Raw genomic sequence first — 25,894 nt, forward strand, 5'->3', positions numbered from 1 at the left:
TCGCAAAAAACAAATGTTGCTCGATGAAAAATAATAATAATAATAATAATAATACGTTTCCGATAATTCTAATCGATAAAGTATCTTCAAAATATCTACGTACGAGTTAAATGTTACTCGTGTATCTTAAACAAAAGACATAAATGAGAATGAGTGATTGGTAGAGTATGAAAAGGGGGGATTGGGGTTGAGATAAGAAGCTTGTCGTTACAAAGGAAAAGAAAATGTTCATTTGACAAATGTGTCAAACTTTTACCACCATCTTTTTGATCTAGACGAATGACGTGGGGAAAGGGGAGGGGTGCGGGGAAACAGATAAACGAACGTGAAACGTGTGAATGTTCTTTTTATCTTTGACTTTTTTTTTGCTTTCGACAGGAGACAGACAGAAAATTGATGTCACGTCGAATTAATATTGATAAGTTTGAAAATGTAAAGAATGAAGAATAATGTGTCGGCCGTTTGTTGGTTGGCTTAAAATGCCGACTCTCTAACATGCAAGTCCCGATTTTTTTTATTCTCGTAAATCATTGATTAGCTTTAGGAAAAACTAGGATCGAAGTGAAATGATTCGAGAGAAGTCGTAGCTCGTAGGATAGATAAAGTTCAACTAGGGTTTTATCGTATAGTAGGACATACTTGATTTATTCTTTACGTACTATTGAATAATTTTTCTATTCTTTTGCTAACTTTGCGTTTTATTTCAATGTGTTCAAATAAAGTATCAATAAGGAAAAAGAAAAAGAATTGTCTTCATTCGTTTTATTCGATTATATTATTAGAAATAATTTAATAACTTACGTTTATAGTGTTTCGATAAAAATTTTGTTCAGATACGTGTGTATTCGTAATAATTATATAAACATTTTGAAAAGAAAATATATTTAAAATGAAATGAAGAAAAAAATGAACGAGAAGTTGTTTTGTTGCGAAAATTAAAAAGGGGAAAAATTTACTAGAAAATTTTAAACGAGTAAATGAAAAATTTTAAAATGTCTATAAGAATCTCCAAGCGACTGTTGTAAAATTAAAAAATGAAAAAAGAAAGATCAATATAAATGAATAAAATAATTTGGAAAGCGAGAGTAATATTGAAACTTTTTTATATTACCTCCAAGAATTTAATAAAACAATTTTTACGTACCAATGAAATGGCGAATGTTATTTCGAATATTCTACGATCGTGGAAAATAGGAAAATATTTGAAGAATCATATGGTTTGAATATGTAGAAAATTTATATGCATATAAATAGTAAAAAATCAAGGTAAATAAATATACAAAGTTGAAATTACCTGCATAAGTGAGGAGGAAAATAATTACAATAAAATTATAATAAACACCGACAAGTATAACTCAATTAAACTTTTACACATTGTAATAAAATAAATTAACATGGAAAAAGTGGGGAAAACAAATTAAAATTCAAACAATTCAAACAAAAGCATCAAAGTAAGATATCTTATTAAAAAGTAGAAAATTAATAAACAACAAGAAAAAGTAGTATAACACGTTCAATTATTTCACATTATAATCAAAATTTAAATTAACGAGTTAAGAAAACAATTGGAAAAAAACAAATATAACGAGACGATTAAAAAAAAAAACAAAAAAAAAAGAAAAATACGTATCTAAAAACTAGAAATTAACTAGAGAAATATACATAGGTATATACATACACATATACATATACATAAAGAAATATAGATAGATAGATAGAAGTAAGTGTAATTGGAATGTAGGCCGTGTCCTCGAGCAGAATACGTGGAAATGGTCGAAGGGGAGGGGGTGACGACGAATATTGGACGACACAAAAGGGGTATGGCAAGAAGGGGTAGTTTGGCCGAGAAAGGGGGCGAAAACCAGGGACTAGCAGACTGCACGAATACAACCCCCTTTTCTTTTCCAGTTCATTTCTCTCAATCGTCATCATTATATTATATTCATCATCGTCATATCGTGTATACGTGCCGTGAGAAATGCCAGATTTAGTTTCGTTATAAATGTTAGAAGAGAAGAACACACAAAACATAGGATAACTATAAATGTTTCGTTATTATTCCGCTTGAGGTCTCTGTCGTCGAATTCGACGGTGACGCCGCCGACGCCGTTACCGTTGATTGGTTGGTTGGTTTTATCAGTGGCGACGCGCAGGCGCAGAATTGGAAGCTTGCGCGTACGCGCCGAATCAATAAGAACTGAAAGCGAATAGAAAGAGAAAGAGAGAAAGAGAGAGAGAGAGAGAGAGAGAAAATACAGGTGGGTCGTCGTTGGCGTCGTCGTCGTCGTCGTCTAGGTCGTGGTTATCGTCGTCTAGGTCGTGGTTACCGTCGTGGTTGTTGTCGTCGAGAAGGAACGGTGTGCGTTTTTGGTAAACTTTCTCCCCACCACCACCGTTTTATTTTAACGGCGCTGCGCTTACGGCATCGTTAGGCGCGCTTACATTGAGAAAAATATTTAGAAACAATAAAAAAAATTAAAAAAAAGAAAGACAGGGTGAAAGAATAATAAGAGTATATTAGCATAGCAAGTATACACACACGAGTGAAAAAGCAACCGTGGGAAGAAAACCCCGCGTCTTTTTGCGCGCGCATAAGACCAATCCGGAGAGAGAGAGAGAGAAAGAGAAAATTGAGAGAAAAGGATAAAGGATATAAATCATCCCCATTTGTTTTTTTTCCTCGATGTCGTTTGCATATCAGTGTCCTGTATAAAATTCCTCTCTCTCTGTCTCTCTGTTTTTTTCTAAAAAAAATATTTGTAAACTTAAGTATTAGGCTAAACACTAGTGAGAGTTAGTGAACAAGAGAGTGAGAGAGAGAGGGGGAAGGTGGGGGAGGTGGTGATGTCTCGCCCGGTGAAACATCCGCAACGATCCAGACCGGATGGACGCACCCCGAGACTCGCGTGGCCCAGTGTCGATAATGCTCTTTACTATTCCCTTTTAACGCTATTTAATTGTTATTTTATTATTAACCAATATTTCTAACAATATTTTCTTATTTACGTATTTTTTACACGGATCTTCGTAGTTGTCGTAGTTGTCGCCGTGGTGGTGTTGGTGGTGGTGGTGGTGGTTGTTGTTCGAGTAAAATCGATTTAAGTTTTTATCCTCGAGAGTTTCTATTTGATTTTCGTCCAAATTTTGAGAGGATTCGTATGAAAAATGAACGAACGATTAGACGATGATTAATAAATATTTTGTTTAAATCCTAGTGTTAATATTTATTACACGGGATACACAAGAGGATTTTAATAATTCGTGATATAATTGATAGTGTTATATTATTGGGAAAGTAATTAGAACAGTTTTTGGTGTTACAAAAGAAGAAGAAGAATAAAAAGAAGAAGGAGAAGAAGAATAAGAGAGAGAAATTTGAGCAACAACATGGACTCGTCGTCATCGTCGTCGTCGTCGTCGTCGTCGTCGTCAGCAACCTTTTGTGTTCCTTCGGACCATCGTCCGTCCATTTCTTCTTCGAACTCACATTAACGATAAAACATTAAACGCGCAAAAAAAGGCACCACAATTTTTGTATTATTCTCTGGAATTTTTAATATCTCCCGAGAAAACAAGAAAAAAGGGATGAAAAATCATAGCATTACAATATCTCAACGTTCGGTTTATAAATATTAAAATCAACGAAAAACAAAAGACGAAAAAGAGAAAGAGAGAGAGAGAGAGAGGGTGAGCAAACCCAACCCCAACTCACCCTATCAACCAATCCAACCCTTTGAAAATAATAAACAAATCTAAGTGTTAGTTCACGAAATGGATGCTCTGCGTGCGCGAGTGATTTGGACATTTCGTAGACACGTTTAAGCTAATTTGTTCGATTGAACGTTGACAAAAGTTGAAAGATAAAAACCTATTTTGAATTTGTAAGTAAAAGAAAAGGAAGAAGAGAAAGTAATCAGGAAAAATACAAAATTCTAGGAGAGAGAAGAGAGAAAGAGAGGAAGAGAAAGAGAGAGAGAGAGAGAGAGAGAAAATATACAATTATCGTATTGATGAAAGAGAAAACGAAGGAAAGAAAAATATAACGTTTGATTATTTCATTCGATTCTCGTCCAATAAGATTTGTGATTGATCTAAAAGGGCGCGTGTTTTCTCCTGTGTTCGTTTCCCCCACCACTACCACAACCACCACCACCACCTTCCTCTTCTCCCACCCTCTCTCTCTCTCTCTCTCTTTCCTCTTTTTCTCTCTCTTTCTCTCACATACACACGCTCATTCACTTTCCTCACAAATCAACTCACAAATCTAAAGGAAGAGAGAGAGAATTTGATTTATATCAATATACATATAATATTTGAAATAAAATTAGAAGGAAAGAAAAATTAAAAGAAGGAAGAAAAATATTATACGATCGGAATTATAAATTGAGCATCGATCGAATATTATTATTAATTAGTATTAGAGATCGTGCCAAATTTATTTCATTAAATTATCAATATTAACGACAAATTTAATAAACTTCGTTCATCGAAACGAAATCTTTGATAATAAGACTTTTGAAAGCAAGAAAAAGAAGAAAAAGAACAAGAAGAAGAGTAGGAAGAGGAGGATTGTATTTAAACTCCACTCCCCCCACACACACCCCAACGCTCAACCCCCGTACCTGCAGCAAAATTATGTTCGTTTAATTTTCTATTAAAAATAATAATTTACCAGGCGCGTTTCAACTGTTGGAAATTTTTGGCTCTAATTCGTTGTGGCCCAACTTGGCAAAGCTCCGCCCCCCTTGTTTCTGCTATCTTGTTTGGAAAGAAATTGGAAGAAAGGGTAGAAATATACACAGAGAAAAAGGGAAAAGGAAAAGGGAAAGAGGTCGTACGATCATCTCTCTTTGCTTCTCTCATAACCGTTCTTGCGCATTGCGCAATATTTCCGTTAAAGCAACGCGATAAAGGAAGAGAAAAAGTAGCAGTGGTAGTAGGGGTTGGTTGGTTGGTTTGCTGCTGAATTAGAGTAAGGGTTGAGAAGAAAAATAGAAAAGTTGGAGTAAGAGGGAGAAGAGGAACATTCGTTCAAAAATAAAATTGTTAGAAGAAAAATAAAAAAAGAAAAGAAAGAGGGGTGAAGGAGGGAAGGAAGGAAGGAAATAGTTGAAAACAAATGAACGTTCAATAAGAAGAAGAAGAAGGGTGGATATAATCTGAAAGAGATTAAAAAAAGAAAAAATAATTCGCGACTGAAACTGACATTTGTAGAAGTTGAGAAGAAAGTAGGAGAATACAAAATAAAGTAAGAACGTATGAACGTCGATGAAGTAGGGGGAGGAGGATTAATCTGAACCAACAAAAAAAAAATTAGAAAAAATAAATAAGTAAAAGAACAAAAGAAGAAAAAATATCTTAATTCGCGACTGAGACTGCAATCGAGAAAGTTAACTTTTTTTCCCCAACTGAGACTGTCGTCGTGTTCCATCCATTTAACTTATTAAATAATTAATTAATTAATTACTGCTATATATATAAATCGCTGTTCAATCGAATACACGTGATCCACGTGAGACAAACGAGAGAATATAAATGATGAAAACAAATAAACAATAAAAAAGAAAGAAGAAGAAGAAGAAGAAAAAGTAAAAGTGAAAAAAGAAGATATTGTGTAAGAGATTATAAAAATTTAAGTCAACGATCCTTTTACATTTTGTATACCAATATTTTATGAAACTAAATAATAACATAAACAAAAGGATAAGTAACGTATAAGCATGGAAATATAATCAAAATAAATGGGAGAAAAATTTTGTCTTTCGATGAAAATCGTCGAAACCGTACGAGAATAATAGAACGTGATCAAGGGGGAAAAACAAAAAAAAAGGATTATAGTTATCGTCGAAGAACAAAAGCTGCGTGATTTATACGAAATTTAAACGAGAAAATAATAATTCTACCGTATTAACAAAGAGAAAACAAAAAGTGTCACGTATTTATATTTATTGCCAATAAGTGTGTAACGTTTTAAAATATATTTAATATTCATCATTTTATCTCTGTAATATATATATATCGGTTTATGCGATAGCCAGTGGAAAAAAATAATATCAAGCACTCGAGTGAAGAGAGAAGAAACAAACCAAAAAGAAAACAAAAAAAAAAGAAATACTTTAGGATAATACAAAAAGAAAACACAAAAGAAACGGATGCGCACATGTTTAATAAATGTTATAATCATTTGCACAATTAAAAAAGCACTGAAGGGAAGAAAGTGAGAAGAGAAATAAAATGAGAGAGAGTATACAAGATTTTAGAAGGAAATATTTCTAAAGAAAAAAACGAAAAAAAGAATAAACAAATATATACATATATATATATCTAAGAACACCAGTTTGAAGTTATAATTGACGATAAATCAACCCAATTGTCTTTCAAAATCGTCGAAACGTTTGTCAGAAGAAGAAGAAGAAGAAGAAAAAAAAAGAATTAGAATAAATCGACGTAATAAATTATTCGTTGGTAAATAACCAATCAATCAATCAATCAATCAATCAATAAATAAATAAATAAATAAATAAATAAATAAATAAAAAAGAGAAAAAGCAGAAGAAGGAGAAGCGGAAGGGGGGAATTATAATAATCTAAAATCGTGAAAATATTCCGGCAAAATTCAGCTGTTCAAGGAAAAACTGTCCAAGTCCCAGCCTCCGGGATCATCGTCGAGGGAGGAAGAACAGATAGCGCTGAGGTTGGTTAAAGGTCAATTCGACGTGACTGAAGGGAGAACTACTACTACTACTACGACGACGACGACGACGACGACGACGACGACGACGACGACGAATAGGCTACCGCCTCCTGTGATAATAAGAAGGAAGCATATACCGTCGTTGAAGTCGAGCAAGCAGCAGCAACAGAGCTCGAGTGTACCGGATTCGAGTATTTCAGACGAGGGTCCTCAACACGTTGGACCAGATTCCAGCGACACCTCCGAGCAAACTCGAGATCGTCCCAAGCTCCGGGATAAATCTCGAGGAGGAGGAGGGGGGAGAGGAAGAGGAAGAGGAGGTGTCGTTGGAAGTACTACAAGTGGTGGTGGTGGTGGTGGTGGTGGTGGTGGAACAGAAGAAAGTGGTGGTGGTGGTGGTGGTGTTTGTAAAAGAGAAAAAGAAGAAGAGGAAAAAGAAGGAAGAGGCGAGGATAGACATTTTCCTCGAGAAAACTTGGAACAACTACGAAAGAGAACACTGGTGTCAAAATCAGCATCAACCAATGGCAACGTGAGATTATTCGGTGATAGTAGGACTAATACTACTACTAATACTACTACTACTACTTCTACCAGTTCGTCGTCGTACGACAGAGACATTCAGAGTTTGTTTAGCCGTCCTAGCGATAGTAGTACGTCCTCTGACATTCGTAAGGAATCATTATCAATCGGTTTTACTAGTGGTGGTGGTGGTGGTTGTGGTATTGGTTTTGGTGGTGATCGTGATAATAGTAACACGACGACACTCGGTAGATTAGGTATTTGTAGAATAAGTGATAGTACATCATCGGATCTTCAAGAAGAAAGCGAATTGTCATCTGAAGAAAGAGACGCTTTGATCGAGGGTACGAGAACGAGTTTGAGCGTACGTCGTAATAAAAGTACGGGTAATAGGATTGCTAATAGATTCGGTGCTAGAAAAAGAGTATTAGGTGGTAATTCTATGGCAAGTTCTCCTAATTCGGTTAAACAACATTATCAACAACAACGCAAATCATTGGGTACTTGTTCAATATTGAAATCGGCAACCGGTGTTGGCGGTGGTGTCGCGGAAATACTTGAAAACGATCGCAACGAGTTGAGGGATACTTTTCCTAGCGAACAGGGACAACAACAACAACAACAACCGCTCAACGAATCAACCCCAACTACGTTGTCGTTGGGTAGAAAATTATCTTCTTGGACTAAAGAAGGTAAAGATTTGTTGGTCAAGTCTGTTTCATCGGCAAACACGCTCGCCCCAGCGACAATGACCTGCATCAAGTCCCCTAGAGCGATGTCGGAGCATCTCTTGGGGCAATTAGAGGTACCGGTACCACCCACGGTCTTGGGTGCACTTCGCGTTAAAGGTGGATCCTTGAAAGAAGCCGAAAGAATCGACAAAATGACCGATGTGCCCCGTCAAAGGTGGAGCAGCGTTAGGGTCAAGGGTGGTAGCACCAAAAGTCTATTGTTGGAGAACGGAGGACCTCAGCCACCACCGCTTAAGGGTGCTCTTAGAAAAGAGGTATTATTATACTAATCGAACAACCAAAATCGACCAATCGAAATTACCAATCATTTTTTCTATATTTCACGATTGAAATTATTTAATATAATTCATCAAGCTTTTTGACTTTAATATCACATTATGACCCATGATTAAATTACTTATCGTTAGATTGTATCAATCAACAATCCTTATTAATTATTTATCAAAGTAAGGAAACTCGTAGAAGAAAATTCATTAGATAAACCGTTAGATAGGCTTATTCCTACCTATTGGATTTTAAAAAAAAAAAGAAAATCTATGGCGTTTTCTACGACCTAGCTTTTCTACTAAAAGGTCACATCTCGACCTTTCCTTATCTTAACACGAATAGGTAGAAAAGTTGATTTTACCTATTACCTACCTGGCTCATGTTATTTGCAATGAATATGTCCTACGGTATAAGATGGTAACCTTGTATTCGTTTGAATTTTTATTACACGATCAAGATCTAATTTATATCTTCTCGTTTTCATACTTGAAAATTACTTACTACAGGGTGTACTATTAAAAGGCTCGATTACTTTAACCGATGTGCGTCTCGTTTAGATACGATCGATTATTAGAAAACACACACGTATATTTCTATACACGTATGTGTGTCATATAATACACTTTCGTTATTGAGAATAATTATGACGCTTCGTTTGACTGCAGTTATCGTTTTTTTTATGCATCGATAAGTTTCAATGCTTTTTTTTCTCTTCTTCTTCTTTCTTTCTTTCTTTCTTTTAATTTATTTTTACTTTTTTTTTTTATGTTTGTTTCGTCGTAAGGGTTTGAGGAACAAGTAAATTCGATCAATATTATCATATAGATGAGATACCATAAGGTAGAAGGGTTTTATGATCTCTCTTACGAAAATAGATTTAGAGAATTGCACGATTTCGTGACTGTAACGATTAAGTGTAGACTCCGATGAATGGCATTAGCCTTGAAAGTTTACGTTGCACGATTCTAGACTTATTTTCGTCGAGGAAACGTTAATGTACTTAAACCCCGGGAAAAGACCGGAACTTTGACGATTACTATAATATAACTTTCTATCTCCCTTTTTCTTCTCCCCGTTATCTTTTCCTTTCTATTTCTCTTAGGTGTCTCTTTAGTTAGTTTAAGTGGAGATCGTTACACTCCCTATTTTCAAATGAAAGTTCATTTCAGATTGAGCGAATTTATTTGAATTACAAATTTTCTTAACTTTATGGTAACTATCTTTATTTTTTTTTTACCTGATCTCTTTTTGTACGTTTCGTGTTTATTGGATTTTTATCCCGTAAAATAAAATAAAACTATAAAATATTATAGATTATAATAATTAATTAAATATTCTATAATTTTCTATATATTGGAATATCTCGAATTATTTTGTATTCATAAAGTAAAATTATTCTATTGATACACTTTTTTTTTTCATAAATATTATAACTTCAATATCGATCACTATAATCTGCATATCAATTAAATTCGATTTTATTACTAATAAAATAAACTCAAATCAAATTTATTTCTCTACTAATCAATCGTCTTATTTCATTTATAAAAATATATTCGATTTAATCTAGGATAGATAATTTTAGATTGATCGATTTATTGATTTCTTTTTCTTTTTTTTTTTCTTTCTATACAGTAGTAAAACTAATGAAATATTTGTTAATACTCGAATAGAAATTGGTCGATATGTCAGATCGAGTTGAGTAATAACGAAAAGTAAGAAGGTAAGAAAATAAGATAGAATTGTTTATAAAGAAAACATCATTGATGTTAACTTCGTTTTCCTTTGGCAAATACGAACACGTCCAAGAGACTAAACACGTATTTCCATCGACCGTGTACAATTCGTTTATCTCTTTTTCTCTTCCTTTTTTCCTCTCCTTCCTCTTTCTCACTCTCTCCGTCTCTCTGTCTCTCTTTTTTGTACGCCTACTATTTTCAGGCTACCTATATCTACCCACGAAAGATGCATTCTGTCTGTCTACTATCTTTGGTGCAAGCATCGACCTTTGACCCTTTATCGTACCTCCTTACCTTTTAATATTTTTCCCTTTTATTTATTTATTTTTTTTTTATTTTTATTTATTCACCCTATATATATATATATATATATATATATATATTGTATATTAATTATATAATATTAATATATAATTAATATATAATTATATTATAAATTAATATATAATTATATTATAAATTAATATATAATTATAATATTAATTAATAATATAATTATAATAATATATAATACAGTATAATAAATATTAATAAAATATATATTATCTATAAAACAATGTTGAAATATATATATGTTGAATATATTGAGTTTAATTAATGATTTATATTTTTTAAGATTTTATATCACTAACACACACACACATACTCTCATATATATATAATACATACATACATGTATTCTTATTTGTCATAATTTTAATATATACACATCATTTTAATTTGAATTTTAGTTTTATTTTTAATGGAAATTTGTAATGATTCCCATATCAATATAATACAAGCATTGTTAATTTTGTAATATTTTGTTTCCATAACTTTTTGCATTAATCATAATTGAATCTTGCATGTTAGGTTTTAGGCACACCTTTGTCTAGATAAAAATATGAATTTAATCCTACGTGCTTTTTAATTCTCTGGAGATTGGGGATACGTGTTTTGGTAGGTTGTATAAATTACTAATGATATTTTTAATGAATAATTAATAATAGAAGATGTCACCTAAGCGTGCATGCACGTTGCACATTATGTGCATACACATATGACAATATATTTTTGTGTTTATATAATAAATTAATATATTCAGAAGTTCTTAGATAATTTTATTTAATCAATTAATGTTAATGTTTGTTTCTGTTTTTTCTTTAGATTGTAAATTACAAGTATGACTAACAACAATTTGACTTATAATAATTATTAAGATAGAATAATCGATTAAAATAATGATCTAAGAACTTTTGTTTTTTTGCTTGCTGCACTCAAATGCATCGTCAATTATAAATAATTTATAATTTGAAATGTATAATTAGAGTTAGGAAATAATTAAAGAACACAATAGAAATAACAATTATCTCGATCGATGCTCTACTTGCAATAATTAGCGTAGTTACTAGCACAAGTGTAGTAGTATGGTAAAACACATTGAGTGTGTTTTATTTAACAAACCTGGAGGAAATACGAATAATATTAATTTGTGAAAAAAAAAAGAAAAAATAGAAAAAAAATAAACCAAATTTCCCCAAATGGGGACAAATCGTCGAACGGTACGAATTGTCGTTGAAAAACCGCACGTTCGTAGCAAAATGACTAATTGGGTCTCATTTGCGAATATACAACATATACAAAAGATGATCCAAAATAAATTGATTAACGAATGAAATTTTATAATAATTGTATTACTTTTTATTACATACAGGATGGTGTTACCCTCTTCCAAAAATAAAAATAAAATTAACGCGAATGAAAAATCAAAAAATAGGGATCTGTTAATAAATTTATTCAAGATATGAATTTTAACGAAAATTATTTTACGATACTTGGAACAATAATGAGAATTATAAAAATAATCATTATGAAATATTTCCCAATCTCTTCGTAATCAATAAACAAATTATTTGTGATATAAAGTTTATTTATCTTTTTTCTTTCTATAAATTCCAATGAACAAAAATTGATCGTGAAAAGAATTTAGTCGGTGAATTAGGTTACTACGATGATTCGAGTTCGAAATGGCTCGTGGAAAAAGCAGTCATGGGAAATGCTATTTCCAGAATTGGCCGGTCGAAATGGCAGAAGGAAGAAAAAAAAAAGTACTCTCGAAAGTGAAATGTAACACGTGTTTCTTCGACTAATTATATTTTATAACACTCGGTATAAGCATATATAAGTATAAGCTTATATGTATGTGTGTGTGTACACGTGTTGTGTTTCGTATCCACCTTTTCGATGATAAAAACGATCACTGATTTTGGTATTTACGAGTTTCTTCTTTGCCATGCTTGCTATTACTATCTAACGATGATGTTAAAACCCTTGTTAATGATTTCTTTTACGAGTTGCGATCCAAACGAAAAATCAACATACCATTCGTTCCTAGTTTTGTCGTTCAAATAAACAAATCTTTTACACGTTTCATAGTTTGCTATATATACGAATCTACTTTCAAAATGTTTCTATATGATTTAATAATACTCGAAATTGTCCAAACGAAATCATTAATAATATCCGGTTTATCGTAGGAAAATTTATATGCGTATCTCTAGTTTGGAATAATCTTTTTCTTTCTTTTTTTTTTCTTCTAAGCCATTAATTACGATGATCTAATTCGGAGATTCTAAAAAAATTTTCCATCCGGTGAATTCGTACATAGCTCACCGCACTTTGAAAATCAAGTGTCATGATCAATGTCATGATAATTAATTTTACTAAATTTACTTATTTACTTATTTACTTAAATTTACTTATATTAGTATTACTTTATACTAACTTTATTTATAATAAATTTTAATAAATTCACGAAAAAAGAAAGTATAATTTACGAACAACACGTAAGAGGTTCATTACGAAACAATAAAACATAATAAACAAAAACATGTGTATTGTGTGATTGGATGAAATCGTATAAATATAATAGAGAAAAGGGGACGAAGTTGTAGCGAATGATGGTATTAAAGAAAAGTAGGGTGAAATAGGGTTAGGGGAAAAAAGGGAGAGGAAGGTAATTGAGACTAGAGATTATTATCTAGACACAGGGATTAGAGTAGGGAATGGGATTTACAAAGACATCAGCAAACAGGCTGCTGACTCAAGCATTGACTGATATTAGAAGTGAAGTGTGTTGGTTAGGTTTTCAAGTATTTCATTGTCATTTATATTACATGTCCTATTTCTGTCTTTGACGTTTATTATTTTTGGATCATTATTTCTCTTACTGGTCAACTAATCATCGTTCGATATAACATTCGAATATATTTTTGAATTTAGTTTTTTTTTATATTATCGTTAGAAACATAATATTTATGTCTAATCGAGTCTAACTCAATGTTAGATTATTAATTTGTAAAAAAAACATAATTACAACTGTATCTAAACATTTAGAACGAACTAAAAGTTCATCAGCAGTTTTTTTTAAATTAACATTTCCAAAATAAATTTAAAAGAAAAAAGCAAACAAACAAACACAATCCACATCGTACAGTTTCAAAGTAAAGTTTCAACACAATAAACTCAACGAACTTTAGTGGTTCACCCTTAACATTAAATGAAACATGAATATGTGTATGTGCGTGTGTATGTATAAGTGGGATATCTCTCATCATTCTTTTCCTGGTAAAAACAGAAACGAGTGTAGAAGGAAATCCATGATAAGTAACAGAACATAAGTTACTCGTAGCACGTAGTGGGGGCAAATGTTTTTCGAACGCATCATCAGGCCTCCTCTTACTTGTTAGCTTGTTAGCTTGCTTGCTTCCTTGGTTGGTTGGTTGGTTGGTTGGTTGGTTGGTTGGTTGGTTGGTATTTTGCTTGGTGCTGGTTTACAGCGACTCTTCGAGGCTATTAACTGAAACAGGCCTCCTCCTATCCTGTTTAGTTTTACCGCTGGTTACCGAGCGTACGGTCACGGAACATTCGAAAGAAACTCACCGCTGTATAATGGTACTATACACGTGTGCGTGTTTCTGATGATACGTACGTGTTGATCTCTGTGTGTGTACGTGTGTGTGTATGTGGAAAGTGAAGGAAAGAGAAAGGAGAAGCTTAAACCTCAAAGTACGAAATTAGATCGACTACGTGAAATCCGTTGGAATTTCGTCTTGGGCCACCTTAGCAATTCAACGACAGTTCTACTTCTCGATCGTATACGTGTTAATTTAAAATCTTTTAAAGGAAAACGGGCTTAATTTTTTTTACTCTTACCTTCTTTTTTTTTTTTTAATTTTTTTTTTTTTGTATTTTTTGTATCTCTTTTTTTGTCTCCTTCTTCTCGATCGAAAGTATCATTCGTAGAAGTTGAATCGATTTGATCTGAATATTCGTCGAATGAGTTGCGTTTTTTTTTCTTTTCTTCTTTTTTTTTTTTTCGAAACAATGGTGCATACCGGATAAGGAAGACAAGTAACGTGGCCAAGTTTTTTCTTTTTCAAACACTCGAACGAAATTATTATTATTAAATTTTTTATTTGTTTGTGTGGCAAATGTTCTTTTTTTAATTCGTGAATTATTATAGTATTGTGTTATAAGTCGATTGGAATGATCGATGATAGATCGATCTGTGCGTGTGTGCGTGCTTTTTCTTTTTAGTTGCTCGCGTCGAAAGAAATTCGATCGATTCGTGGACTCCAATTAAATACGAAAACGAAATAAAATTACTATCGTTTAAAAAAAAAAGCTATGTTTATTGTTATTGAATTTTTTTATATTAATATAAATATAATTTTTGGATTTTTATTATTTAAAAAAAACGAAACGAAGAGAAAGGAAACGAAACGAGGATAAAAAAAAACGATCGAGAGAAGTTTTTTAATGAATTGTTTAAAAAAATATTAAAAAATATATTAATGAAATATTTTAAATATTCATTGAATATAAAAATAATGTTATAAATTTCGAGATCGAATTAAAAAGAAAGGAAGTTTATTGAGATACATTAGTTACTTCCGGGCAAATGTCGAAGGTTTCTTCGAAGAAATTGAAAGTTTACGATGTTACGAGTAAAAGAAGAAGGTCATAAACCTAAAGACAAAACAGGTGGTTCTCCAATACATTTACTAGTGTTCGTGTTTTAGCACAAGCACGACTGAGAATGACTTTAGCATTTTTCGTGACAATGCCGGCAACCATGATACGATCTTATTTCTCCAAAGGGAAGAAGCAAAAGTTTGGTTCGACATTGTCAACGGTAATATCTTATTTTCCTCTTTTTATTTATATATTATATTAATTACTTTTATAAATACTATACTTTTATATATAAACTATAACGAACCAAATTATATTATTATTAATTTATTATTTTGAAATCGTGTATATTTAACGATTGAAATATTATTTAACATCTGAAATTGAAAATTATATTACAATAAATTAGAAATAATTATTATAGAATATAATAATATCACAAAAATTTTTTACAGTTTCTAATCAAATATTTCACGCTCCTAACATTTCATATTTTACCAAGTTAATTATGACACGTTAAAAAAATAATAAACCACATATAATGTATCATTCTAATTCAATAAAACAAACTTAAAAAAAATACATAATATATTATATTAATTATAAAAATACACAAACACATACATTACACGTGCGAAAAATTAAATAAGAAACTTTTATGAGATCAAAATGAAATGAACAAATTTGTAATAGAAAAAAAAAGTAATTTCAAAATCAACTTTCTATTAAAAAATTACTAAGTTACCATTAACGTTATCCTTAACGTTAACCAACCCTTACACACATCAAGATCAGAATATATATATTCTAATAACATCAGTTAATATGTTATACAATATATAATACTAGAATTCTTTTTAATAGTGAAATTATACACGTCGATGTGGTTTCAAAGTTGAGAAATCATTATTTGTTCGATATTTATGACGTAACGAGGACAACCAGACGAGCTTTCTGCTTCTATCTCTCTCTCTCTCTCTCTCCCTTCCTGTTTTTATCAATAACACACACACACACATACATATACAAACAGATAGACAGACACAGGGGAGTAGTATGTCGTTTCGGCGGAAGCTTTCTCGCTATTAAAACGGATTATACATCATTGAAACCGATGAAACGAACAAATATGTATACTGTTGACGTGACCTACATTTGAAAATCACACGCGTTGTTGGGATAGAAATGAAATTGCGGGAATATATAAAAAGAATATATACATATGTGTGTAGGGATTGAGGGATTGGAAGGGCAAGAAAAGAAAGAGAAGGGAATGAAGTTCGTTGGTTGGTTGGTTTGGTTGGTTGGTTGATCTTACATGAATATGTCGCGTTGTATTTAAGTAAAGATAGAAAATATGGGATAAGTGTGTGTGTGTGTGTGTGTGTATGTTCGTTTCTTTTTCGTGTAAAAAAGAAAGAAATGAAAAAAGATTTAGAAAGTTCAAACGACCTCGAGATACTATAAATGATGACGAGGACGAAATATTCCAAGGGAATGTGTGTTTTTATTTCTTTTTTTATCTCTGCTTTTTATATGTATTTCTTTTTTTTTTTTTTCATTTACTTTAATATTCGCGAAGACTAATAAAAAAGAAGAAGTAAGAAATTTGTAATAATTTGTAAAGACTACCAATTTGTAAAGCATTATTCCTTTGGCAGATTTGGAAAAGAAGATCGGAGAATTTTTATTACGAAAAATAATAGGAAACAGGTGTGTGGATGCTAATTAAAATTTTCTACCTTAGTTATTTTTAATTAGACTTAATAAAATATACAAATTCCGATTTGTCGAACGTATGAAAAAGTCCGATAACAAAAAAACGAAAAGTATTATTTAATTATTATAATAAATTTAATTGTAAAAAAGAACACATAAATTTCTGATCAAAATCGAATGAAAATTGGAATTAAATTTTATTTAAAACGTTCACACACAATCGAATATATAATATTAATATTAGATTATTAATTTGATTAAAATTTGTAAACGAACCATAATTGTTATTCAAATTTGGATTAAACTAAAATACGAATTAAACGCTACAAATATTGTAAACCTGTGCGATTGTTTTTAGTTGCGAATGTAAATAAAAACAAGTAAGAAAATAATATTAGAAATAAATTCGAATATAATATTTCATAGTAACGCAAAAATGAAAAATGACTATTAAATCAATGAAAGTAGGTTTAACGTTTCTAGGATTTAAATTTAGAGATCGGCCAAGAAAAGTCAATAAATATTTCTATAAAAAAAAAAGATCAATCTTTTTCTTACGTTTGGCAAAGTTTCCGGAATCAAACGATTCATCGATTGCTGTTTTCTCTCGATGCCCACGACGAATATTTTTGGACTTTCTTCAAATTCTCAAAAAAAAAAAGAAAAAAAAAGAAACCTTTTCTACCAATCGTATATCAAACATTAATCTCAATAAATGCTACTTCATTTCGTTTGAAACTTATATCTCGTTCGAGCCAATTTGCCAAGAAAACATTCCTATTGAATGGTTTTTTCCCTAAGACGTAAAGGTTCAATCGATTGAACCCTTTAAAACCAAAAATAACAACAGTAATCTTTCCAAATGGATTTTACGATCCTATTGTTCCCGTTCTAAATGTGTCTCCTTGTTTTAGATTTTTATTAAACGAACTCTTTGTCGATAAATGAATTTCATTCTAATCGAAATCTCTTATTTATGTATTTCCAATTTTTATTTAATAAAAAAAAAAAAGAAAAAAAAGAAAAACCAATTCTCTATATAAAATCAATGAATTCCAATCACTTTATTGATTTGACAATGATATAATAAATATATTTTTACCAAACTTTCGTATAAGAAAGAATAAAACAATTCGAAAACAAAACAATTAAATAATAATCAAATTTCTAAATGAACATCGACGATCCAATTAATATTCACACACACGTATACACACGTAAACAAAAATAATCAATGATTTATAACACAAAGAAATAAGGGTTGCAGTTGTGTTTGGGTGTAACAAAAAATAGAAAAAAAATCAAAAGAAACGAGGTAACTAAGGATGAATAAGAACAAATTGAAGATACTTGAAGAGTCTCCTTCTCGTGCTCGTTAAAGTCTTCCTCTCCCCCTCCCCCCTCCACCCTCACTATCTCATATTTTCAAGCATGGAAATATACACGACGCGTTAGGGTTACGTCACTTGCATAAATCAGCATTTGGTTTTGCTTAGATGAAGTGGAATTAGGGGTCTCGGTCTATTCTTGGTTAATTTAGAAATGAAAGAAAAAGAAAGAGTAACCTTCGTTAATTCATACTTTTGGTAGACCCCCTTCGTTAGTGTAACGAACGATCACTTCACGTTCTTCGAACTGGTGGTTGGTTGAGGGGTGAAAGGGAAGGAAGAGGTCATTGGAACGAGGTTGTCAGGTCACGACCTCGGCCCAGAGTCACGATTTTCCATCACCTGGTGCTGTTACCTGCACCAGGTGTATGTTATGAATAAAACATTCGAAGGATTAGATTAGCATTTTTGTTTGCTTCGAATCGTCGAACCTCAACGTTCATCAATCTGTTCATTTAGCTGGTGCTACTGATGATGTTGTTGTTGTTGGTATAATAATGCATGCTAGAGATAGTTAATTAAAGTATGTATCAATTAATAAATAATTGGATTAAATATTTGAAATATATATTTGCATAAATATTGTTTGAAAAATCGATAATAATTCAAGACTGTCAAAGGAAACTTTACATTGTATATCGGTACCGGAAATTTCTAAACGATTACGATCAAAATATATTATCAATCATTCGCAAATTGTTTTATTTTTTCTTTTTTTTTTTTCTTTTTTTGCAGACTAAATCTAATAAATATGCAAATAAGTAAATTATATTAAATACAATAGATAGATAGATAGAGAGAGAGACATCCATCATTTAAAAAATAGCATCTTTCTTTTTCCCCCGATAATGTAGATTCAACGGACAGTTAGCAAAGAGTGTTGTTGCAATAGTAGTAGTAGTACCAGCAGCAACAGCAGCATATGTGTGTTTAACAAAAAGATAGATCGAGTGAGATAATAAGAAATCGATCGAAGAAGCTAAGGAAGAATCTAACCAACCAACCAACCAACCAACACAACTACACCTACCGACTGAGTTATTAGTTCAGATTAGATGCTTGCCGAGCACGAAATCCTTCAGTGTTGTTATTGGTCTAGGCGAGGAGGTCGCAAGGCAACCAAAGGTCTATTAGGCTAATAGGGCTAACCCTCCTTTTACTTTACTATACTTCTAGAGATATCCACATCGAAATGTGTGTTGTAAACTAGGGGTGTGGACGAACAACACAGGGGTTGTCCTATTATAACAACACACACAATCATATTCTTATGCACATGCACAACATGCACAACATGCACAACATGCACATGCACATGCACATGCACATGCACATATTATTCTTCAACACGTTTACGCGTAGACGTAAACGAGAGACACACACAACATTTTCAACACACTTCTTCTTCTTCTTCTTCCTCTTCTTCTTCTTCCTCTTCTTCTTCTTGTTCCCCTCTCGTTTCCTCGTCATCCTCCTCTCATATCCTCCTTCTACTTCCTTTCGCACCAATCGAACAACACTAGCTCTCCCCTTTCACGGCCTGCATTGCATCAGTGTGAAGCCAGCGCTCGTGCAGGACTCTTCGTCCTTTATAAAACGCGTATTATACTTCCTTGCTAGTTTATACTAGTGTCAACAACATTCCTGAGCTTCCTTTCTTCTTCACTTTTTCTACCCCTATCGAGGAACTACCCCTTTTTTCGTTCAATCGATAACGTTTCTTTAACTTTTTTACTTTTTTATTGTTAACTACCAATCTTTATTAAAAATTATCGAACTTGTATCGTGTTTATAATATTTGTCTCTCCGTTAAACAAATAATTTATTTATTTATTTATTATTATTATTATTATTAGTATATTTTCTTTTGTAAGTTGAAATTGTTTTTACTTGCTCATGTTATGTATATATTGATAATTATATACGGTTAGATTTTTATTTGTTAATATTGTTTAAATATTGTTGACCTGTTTCTTTAACGTTTTTTTTTTCTCTTTCCCGCCCCACCTTTCTTCATCATTTTATTCCGTCGCGCACAAGGGTGAATTTATTTTAATACGTTTATATATTATATACAAAGTAACAACACCTTTGAATATCCAATAAAAATATCTACTCTCGATACACAACCCTGATTGATCGTGGATTTAATTTTCTTTTGTCTCTTCTTTCGTTTATAAAAATATTGCCTAACCGATCGGTCAAATATTTGGTATTAATTGTGCATTGTGTATCGCGTGTGTGTGTATGTGTTTGTGTATCTAACATGACCGATGATAATGAAAAGTGATATAGATGTTTCGATTTACGATGACAAATTAGATTGAACAAAGTACGAATTGATAAAAATTAAAAAAAAAATTAAACATAAAAATCAATGTGAATAACGACGAGGGTAGAACAAAAATATTATTTTGAGGATTCTTGTGATCGATGGTGTTATTGTGGCAAAGGTGAAAGAATCTATGTTTCTTAAATGGCAGAGAGTCCAATTAGCAACTCGAAACGTTTTTGTGCTAGACAGGTCAGCGATTAATCCTTTACATGCAATCATTTTGTATATAAATTAATTACTATTTCAATCTTTGCTGTGAAAGAGAAACATTTTTTTTTTCAATACAATTAAAACCACATATAATTAAATTTTTCTTTGGGATCCAACTAATACGAACGCGAGTTAACAATAAAATTACATTATTTACTTTCTTTTTCTTATGTTTACCAAAAATTGTACGAGTTGGTTGAAAAGATTTTTTTTATGAAGAAGAGGGGCGAAAGTGGCGTGTGGTGGTATTGATAAATTTTTCCTTATTTATTCTAATATATCAAGATTCTAAGAACTTCTGTAATAATTTGAAAGATTAGCAGAAAGAAAAATATTTTTTAATGGAGTAATTAATTATGATAATGACTTTCCAAGCACCCTACTATCTAGATATTTTAAATGCGTATTCTCGTAAATGTAAAATATTACATTCTGGATGTATTCAGGACGAAAAAGTAATAAAAAAAAGTTTTATATAAACGTATATATCCGATATGACCTTATTTTAGAGTTGCAACACGTTTTTATGGATAAACTTTACCAGAACTTATCACCTGATCAGCTTGACGTGAATTTACTCTAATGTTACTTATGAGATTCCACGTAAAATTTATTATTTATAAAAAGAAAAGAAAAACCCCCATCACACAACGATATCAAAGGATTGCAATCAAGAAAGATATAATCAGATCACCAATTATACACGTCCCGTGTATTAATTTGTAATAATAATAATAAAAATAATAATGATTATAAAAAAATAGTACAATTAAGGGAATAATAATGGGAAGATCGAATTTGTTCTTTTTTTTTTTGTTTTTATAATAAAAAGAACAATAAATTTTTGATCATAGGTGTTGTCCCTCGGCGCGGACGTCCTTCCCGAGTACAAACTACAATCACCTAGAATCCACAAGTGGACCATATTGCATTATTCTCCCTTCAAAGCGGTCTGGGATTGGGTGATACTACTTCTTGTAATGTACACAGCCATATTCACGCCATACGTTGCCGCCTTCGTGCTATCCGAGCCGGATTACAACAGCAAGAAGAGTAAAAAGTACGGTGACGATCCGATCGTCATCATAGACTTTATAGGTGAGTAATTGTAATTAACGACAATAAATAATACAATACCACCCTCAAACTAAACCTACCACGTGAGATCAAATAAATGTTTTCTGTTATTTTTTAATAAATGTTTTCTGTCCTAATTTGTACACAAAAGTTAGATAGAAACGTACATTTACATATGTATATTATTCATTTATAAATAATAGAAAATATTTTTTGTTAACTGTTTAATTGGTTGGACGTTATCTCATTATATGTGCCCATAAAAATTAACTGCCAACCAGTTCAACTTACTTAAAAACAATTATTTGCTTGCTTTTATTATTATTATTAAATAGGGTTTGATTTTGATTGACCCTTTCGTCAAATTTTTCGATACAACCGATAATAACAATCACCATTTAATAGTTTAATTTTGACAATATATCGTGAAAATTACATTGAATTAATTTAGTTTAAAATAATGTGGTATAAAATAATTAATAAACTCATTTTTTTTTCATTTTGACTTAGACCACTTTCATAATTATGGGCACATATATTAGGATATATTAAGTTTTTGATCAATCATGGTTGGAATAAATATTCTTGAAGTGTACACTACTAGATAGGTTTAGTGTTAACTTATATGTTTAGATAATACGTAGACAATATTTTTTTCTTTATTCTGTTCTGTATTTTAATCTTCCTTCTATTCGTAGGTTATTTTTCTTTTTTTTTCTCTTTACTTTTGAACATAAGTTGAAGAATATAAGTTGGCGGAAGAAGAGAAGTCTCCTGTCCGGTTCAGTCACAGTTTAATAATTCGTCCTTCTATAGCATTATTAAAATTTATAACAGAGAGAGAGAGAGAGAGAGAGAGAGGAGAGAGAGAGAGAGAGAGAGAGAGAGAGAGAGAGAGAGAGAGAAAGAAAAAGGGTGTAAACGGAAATTGAAAAAACAGGTGTGCGACAGAACTCCGGATAAATAATCTATGCCATATGCTCGTATGTTCCAATAGAAATAATTTCCCTTCTCCCTCTCTCGTGTTCTCTTTTCTTTTTTTTTTTCTCTTCTATTTCCTTTAACTATTTATTTTTCTATTTTTTTCTCTCTCTCTCTCTTTCTCTTTTCTCTCATATTGCCCTAGTTCCGTGTAATATTCGTTCGATGTTGGATATCGCGTACAGGAAAACCGATCCTAAATCGTGAATCAGTTTTTATCTCCTCTCACAACGATCAATTTTTTATATTATTAATATCCTTCGGAACATATAAATAGCAAATATAATATTTTATCATAAATAATATTATATTATCATATCAATAAATTATTTGGAAGCAATTGGAATTTAAAAAATGAGATGATATCGATCCAATTTAATATGGGGGGGGAAGAGGAAAAAACCAATAATTTTGCGTTTACACTAAAATATAATAAATAGTATTATTGAGGACAATTGCAAAATTAAAAAAGAAAAGAAAAGAAAAGGAAATACGAATAAACAAACAACGATCGAATCAATCGAATTTAAAGGGAGAGGGAGAAAGGAGGGGGAAATAAATAAATTTAAGTAAAATAAATAAATATCGTTGAACATTAATATCCGATAATTAGAAATAAATGACGTTTTACGTTATGAAATGAAAAAAAAAGCAAAAAAAAAATTCATTCTAAACGTGTGTGATCTTTTTTTCTTTTTTTTTCTTTTTTTTTTTTTACAGTCGACGTAACATTCATCGTGGACATCATCATAAATTTTCGCACGACATTCGTCAACCGTAACGATGAGGTGGTGTCGCATCCTGGAAAGATAGCCGTCCATTACTTGAAGGGTTGGTTCATCATCGACTTGGTGGCCGCAATACCCTTCGACCTTCTAATAGTTAGCTCCGATACGGACGAGGTGAGTTTTTATATTTTGCACGTTATATAAATATATATATATATATATGTATATGTATATGTATATGTATATATATATATATATATATACATATATATATATATATATATTATACTTATACTCTTATCGGAAAGATATTTTCTATAGTCGAGTTCGATCCCGAGCGCGCGCGCGCACACACACACGTCTTTTCCCGTTTTAATAAATGAAATTGTTCTCGTTGTCTTTTTTTTCCTTTTTTTTCTTTTCTACCCCCACCCCCCATCTTCTAATCTTCTAATCTTCTACATATCTTCTCGGGGTTTGTGTTTTTTCTTTATTTTTCTTTTTTTTTTTCCTAATACAACTTAAAAAAATATCCATTCGCTATTCCTTTCATTAGGGTGAAACGAAAAGATTCGTGCGTTTGTTGTGTTGTTATAAAAAAAACTGCGTAACGAATTGTTTTTTTTTTCTTTTTTTTTTTTGTAAAAATTTACTTCAATATTAATTTAAAAATAAATTTTATAAAAAAAAAGTGCTCGAACTTTCAATTCACCCTAATACTTTTTCGTCAAATTTGTTTGCAAACTAAAAATATCGTAAGATATATTGAACAATAATTAGAACTCGAATGATAGATAATATTTTAATGAAATTTTTCATCGTTACAAACAAACATATATATATATATATATATATATATACAGATATGTTCAATTTTGATAAATGTGAAAAGGAAGAAAGAGAGGAGAGGAAGAGGAAGATGAGGAGGAAGAAGAAAGAAAGAGAGAGAAAGAGAAAGAGAGAGAGAGGGAGAGAGAGAGAGAGTGGGAGAGAAAGAGAGAAAGAAAAACACAAAAATGTTTTATAAACAATTTGATTAAAAAAAAAGCGATCTCTCTCGGGATCGAAATAATCGACTTAAAGTTCTATAGAATGTCGGTGTTAGCTCGTAAATACGAATTAGGATGATATGCCGAGCCCAAGTTAAGTGTCCATAGGTGTGTCTTTTTCCGGACTGGTGCTTAGTTCGTTTTTTCCTACCCCACCCCCCTTCCCTTCTATTTTTCGACGTTTTTCTCGGTGTTGAATGATTTATTTTATTTTAATTTATTTTAATTTATTTTGTGTTCGTTTATATTTCACATTTAATTTTCATTTCTAATCTCATCGATTTATTTTCTTTTCTTTTGGTTTTTGTATTTTTTTTTCTTACCCTCCCTCTTTGCGTTAGCCTAATTTATCTTTCATTGTTAGTTGGTTTTTTCTTGTTTTTCTTGAACACCTATCTTAGACCTCACTCCAGACTTCCAACCTCTATAATTTTCAAGGATATTATTTTGTAATTTGAGTTTCTTTATTACTCGTTTTTGTTCGACCAGTTTGTTTGTTCGTTCGTTCGTTCGTTTGTTTGTACGTTTGTTCGTAAGTATGTTTGTTTGGTTTATTTGTAATATTTCATTCGTCGGGATAAAAACAAATTTTGTGGCAAATTTAAAGGTCAAAAGAAATCAAAAACTAATAAACGAGATGATCCCTATTTCTTAGATTTTCTATTCTATTTTTCTCGTCAATGTTTCGAGTTCGTTTATTGTAAATTTAAAAAAAACGGGAAAGAAGAAATATCGCGAAATGTCGCGCGAAGCAAACGCGGAGGAAAAAAATGCAATTAATTCTAATGAAAATATCAAACGACGTGGAAACGATGATCAGTCGTCGATTGAAAATGCTTCTTGAAAATGAATATTTGTTTCTTTTTTTTTTTTAAATTTTACTAATCGAAGATACAATACTACGTGCAGTTCCTAAATTAAAAAAAAAGAAATTAAAAGAGAAAAAAGAAAAAAAAAGGGAACGAATAAAAATCGAAATAAACGTCCTTTTTTTATTATTATTATTATTTGTTTTATATATTTTTTCTTTTCTCTTTTTTCTTCTTCATCTCCTTCTTATTCTTCTTCTTATTATTATTATAATTATTATTTTTCTTTTTGCGTAATTTTTTCTAATTAATTATTTGTTTTCTTTTCCGTTTGGTTCGTTTATATTATATTCGAAAACGCATGTACCTGTGTTCACGTGTATGCATACACTTTTAATATTTAAATGTTTAAGTAAGTCTAGTCTCTTTTCGCTGTGAACATTATTGCTCATTATTGTTTAAAAAAAAAATGTTAGACACTACGTCGTCGTCGTCGTTTTTTTTTCGTCATCGTCGTCGTCGTCGTCGTCGTCGTTTTTTTTTCATCGTCGTCGTCGTGTTTCGTCGTCTTCGTCTTCGTCTTCGTCTTCGTCGTTGTAATTCAATAATCCTAACTCTTTTTTTATTATTTATAAATATAATGTATAGAATAATTTTAATTATATCAA

The 25,894-nt window shown here is 31.4% G+C and overlaps 1 protein-coding gene across 13 annotated transcripts in view; it reads left to right on the top strand.

Moving 5' to 3' along the window:
• LOC122521415 (potassium voltage-gated channel subfamily H member 2) overlaps positions 1-25,894 on the top strand; it is a 122,348-nt gene that overhangs the window by 77,346 nt on the left and 19,108 nt on the right. For all 13 annotated transcript variants that reach the window (XM_043642128.1, XM_043642129.1, XM_043642137.1 and 10 more), the window contains 2 exons: positions 21,437-21,680; positions 23,361-23,542. In XM_043642128.1, the coding sequence (XP_043498063.1) occupies positions 21,437-21,680; positions 23,361-23,542 (426 nt within the window). The remainder of the gene's footprint in view (positions 1-21,436; positions 21,681-23,360; positions 23,543-25,894) is intronic.

This window comes from Polistes fuscatus, unplaced genomic scaffold (assembly GCF_010416935.1).
Source record: "Polistes fuscatus isolate 324 unplaced genomic scaffold, CU_Pfus_HIC Scaffold4, whole genome shotgun sequence".
Lineage (NCBI taxonomy): Eukaryota > Metazoa > Arthropoda > Insecta > Hymenoptera > Vespidae > Polistes > Polistes fuscatus.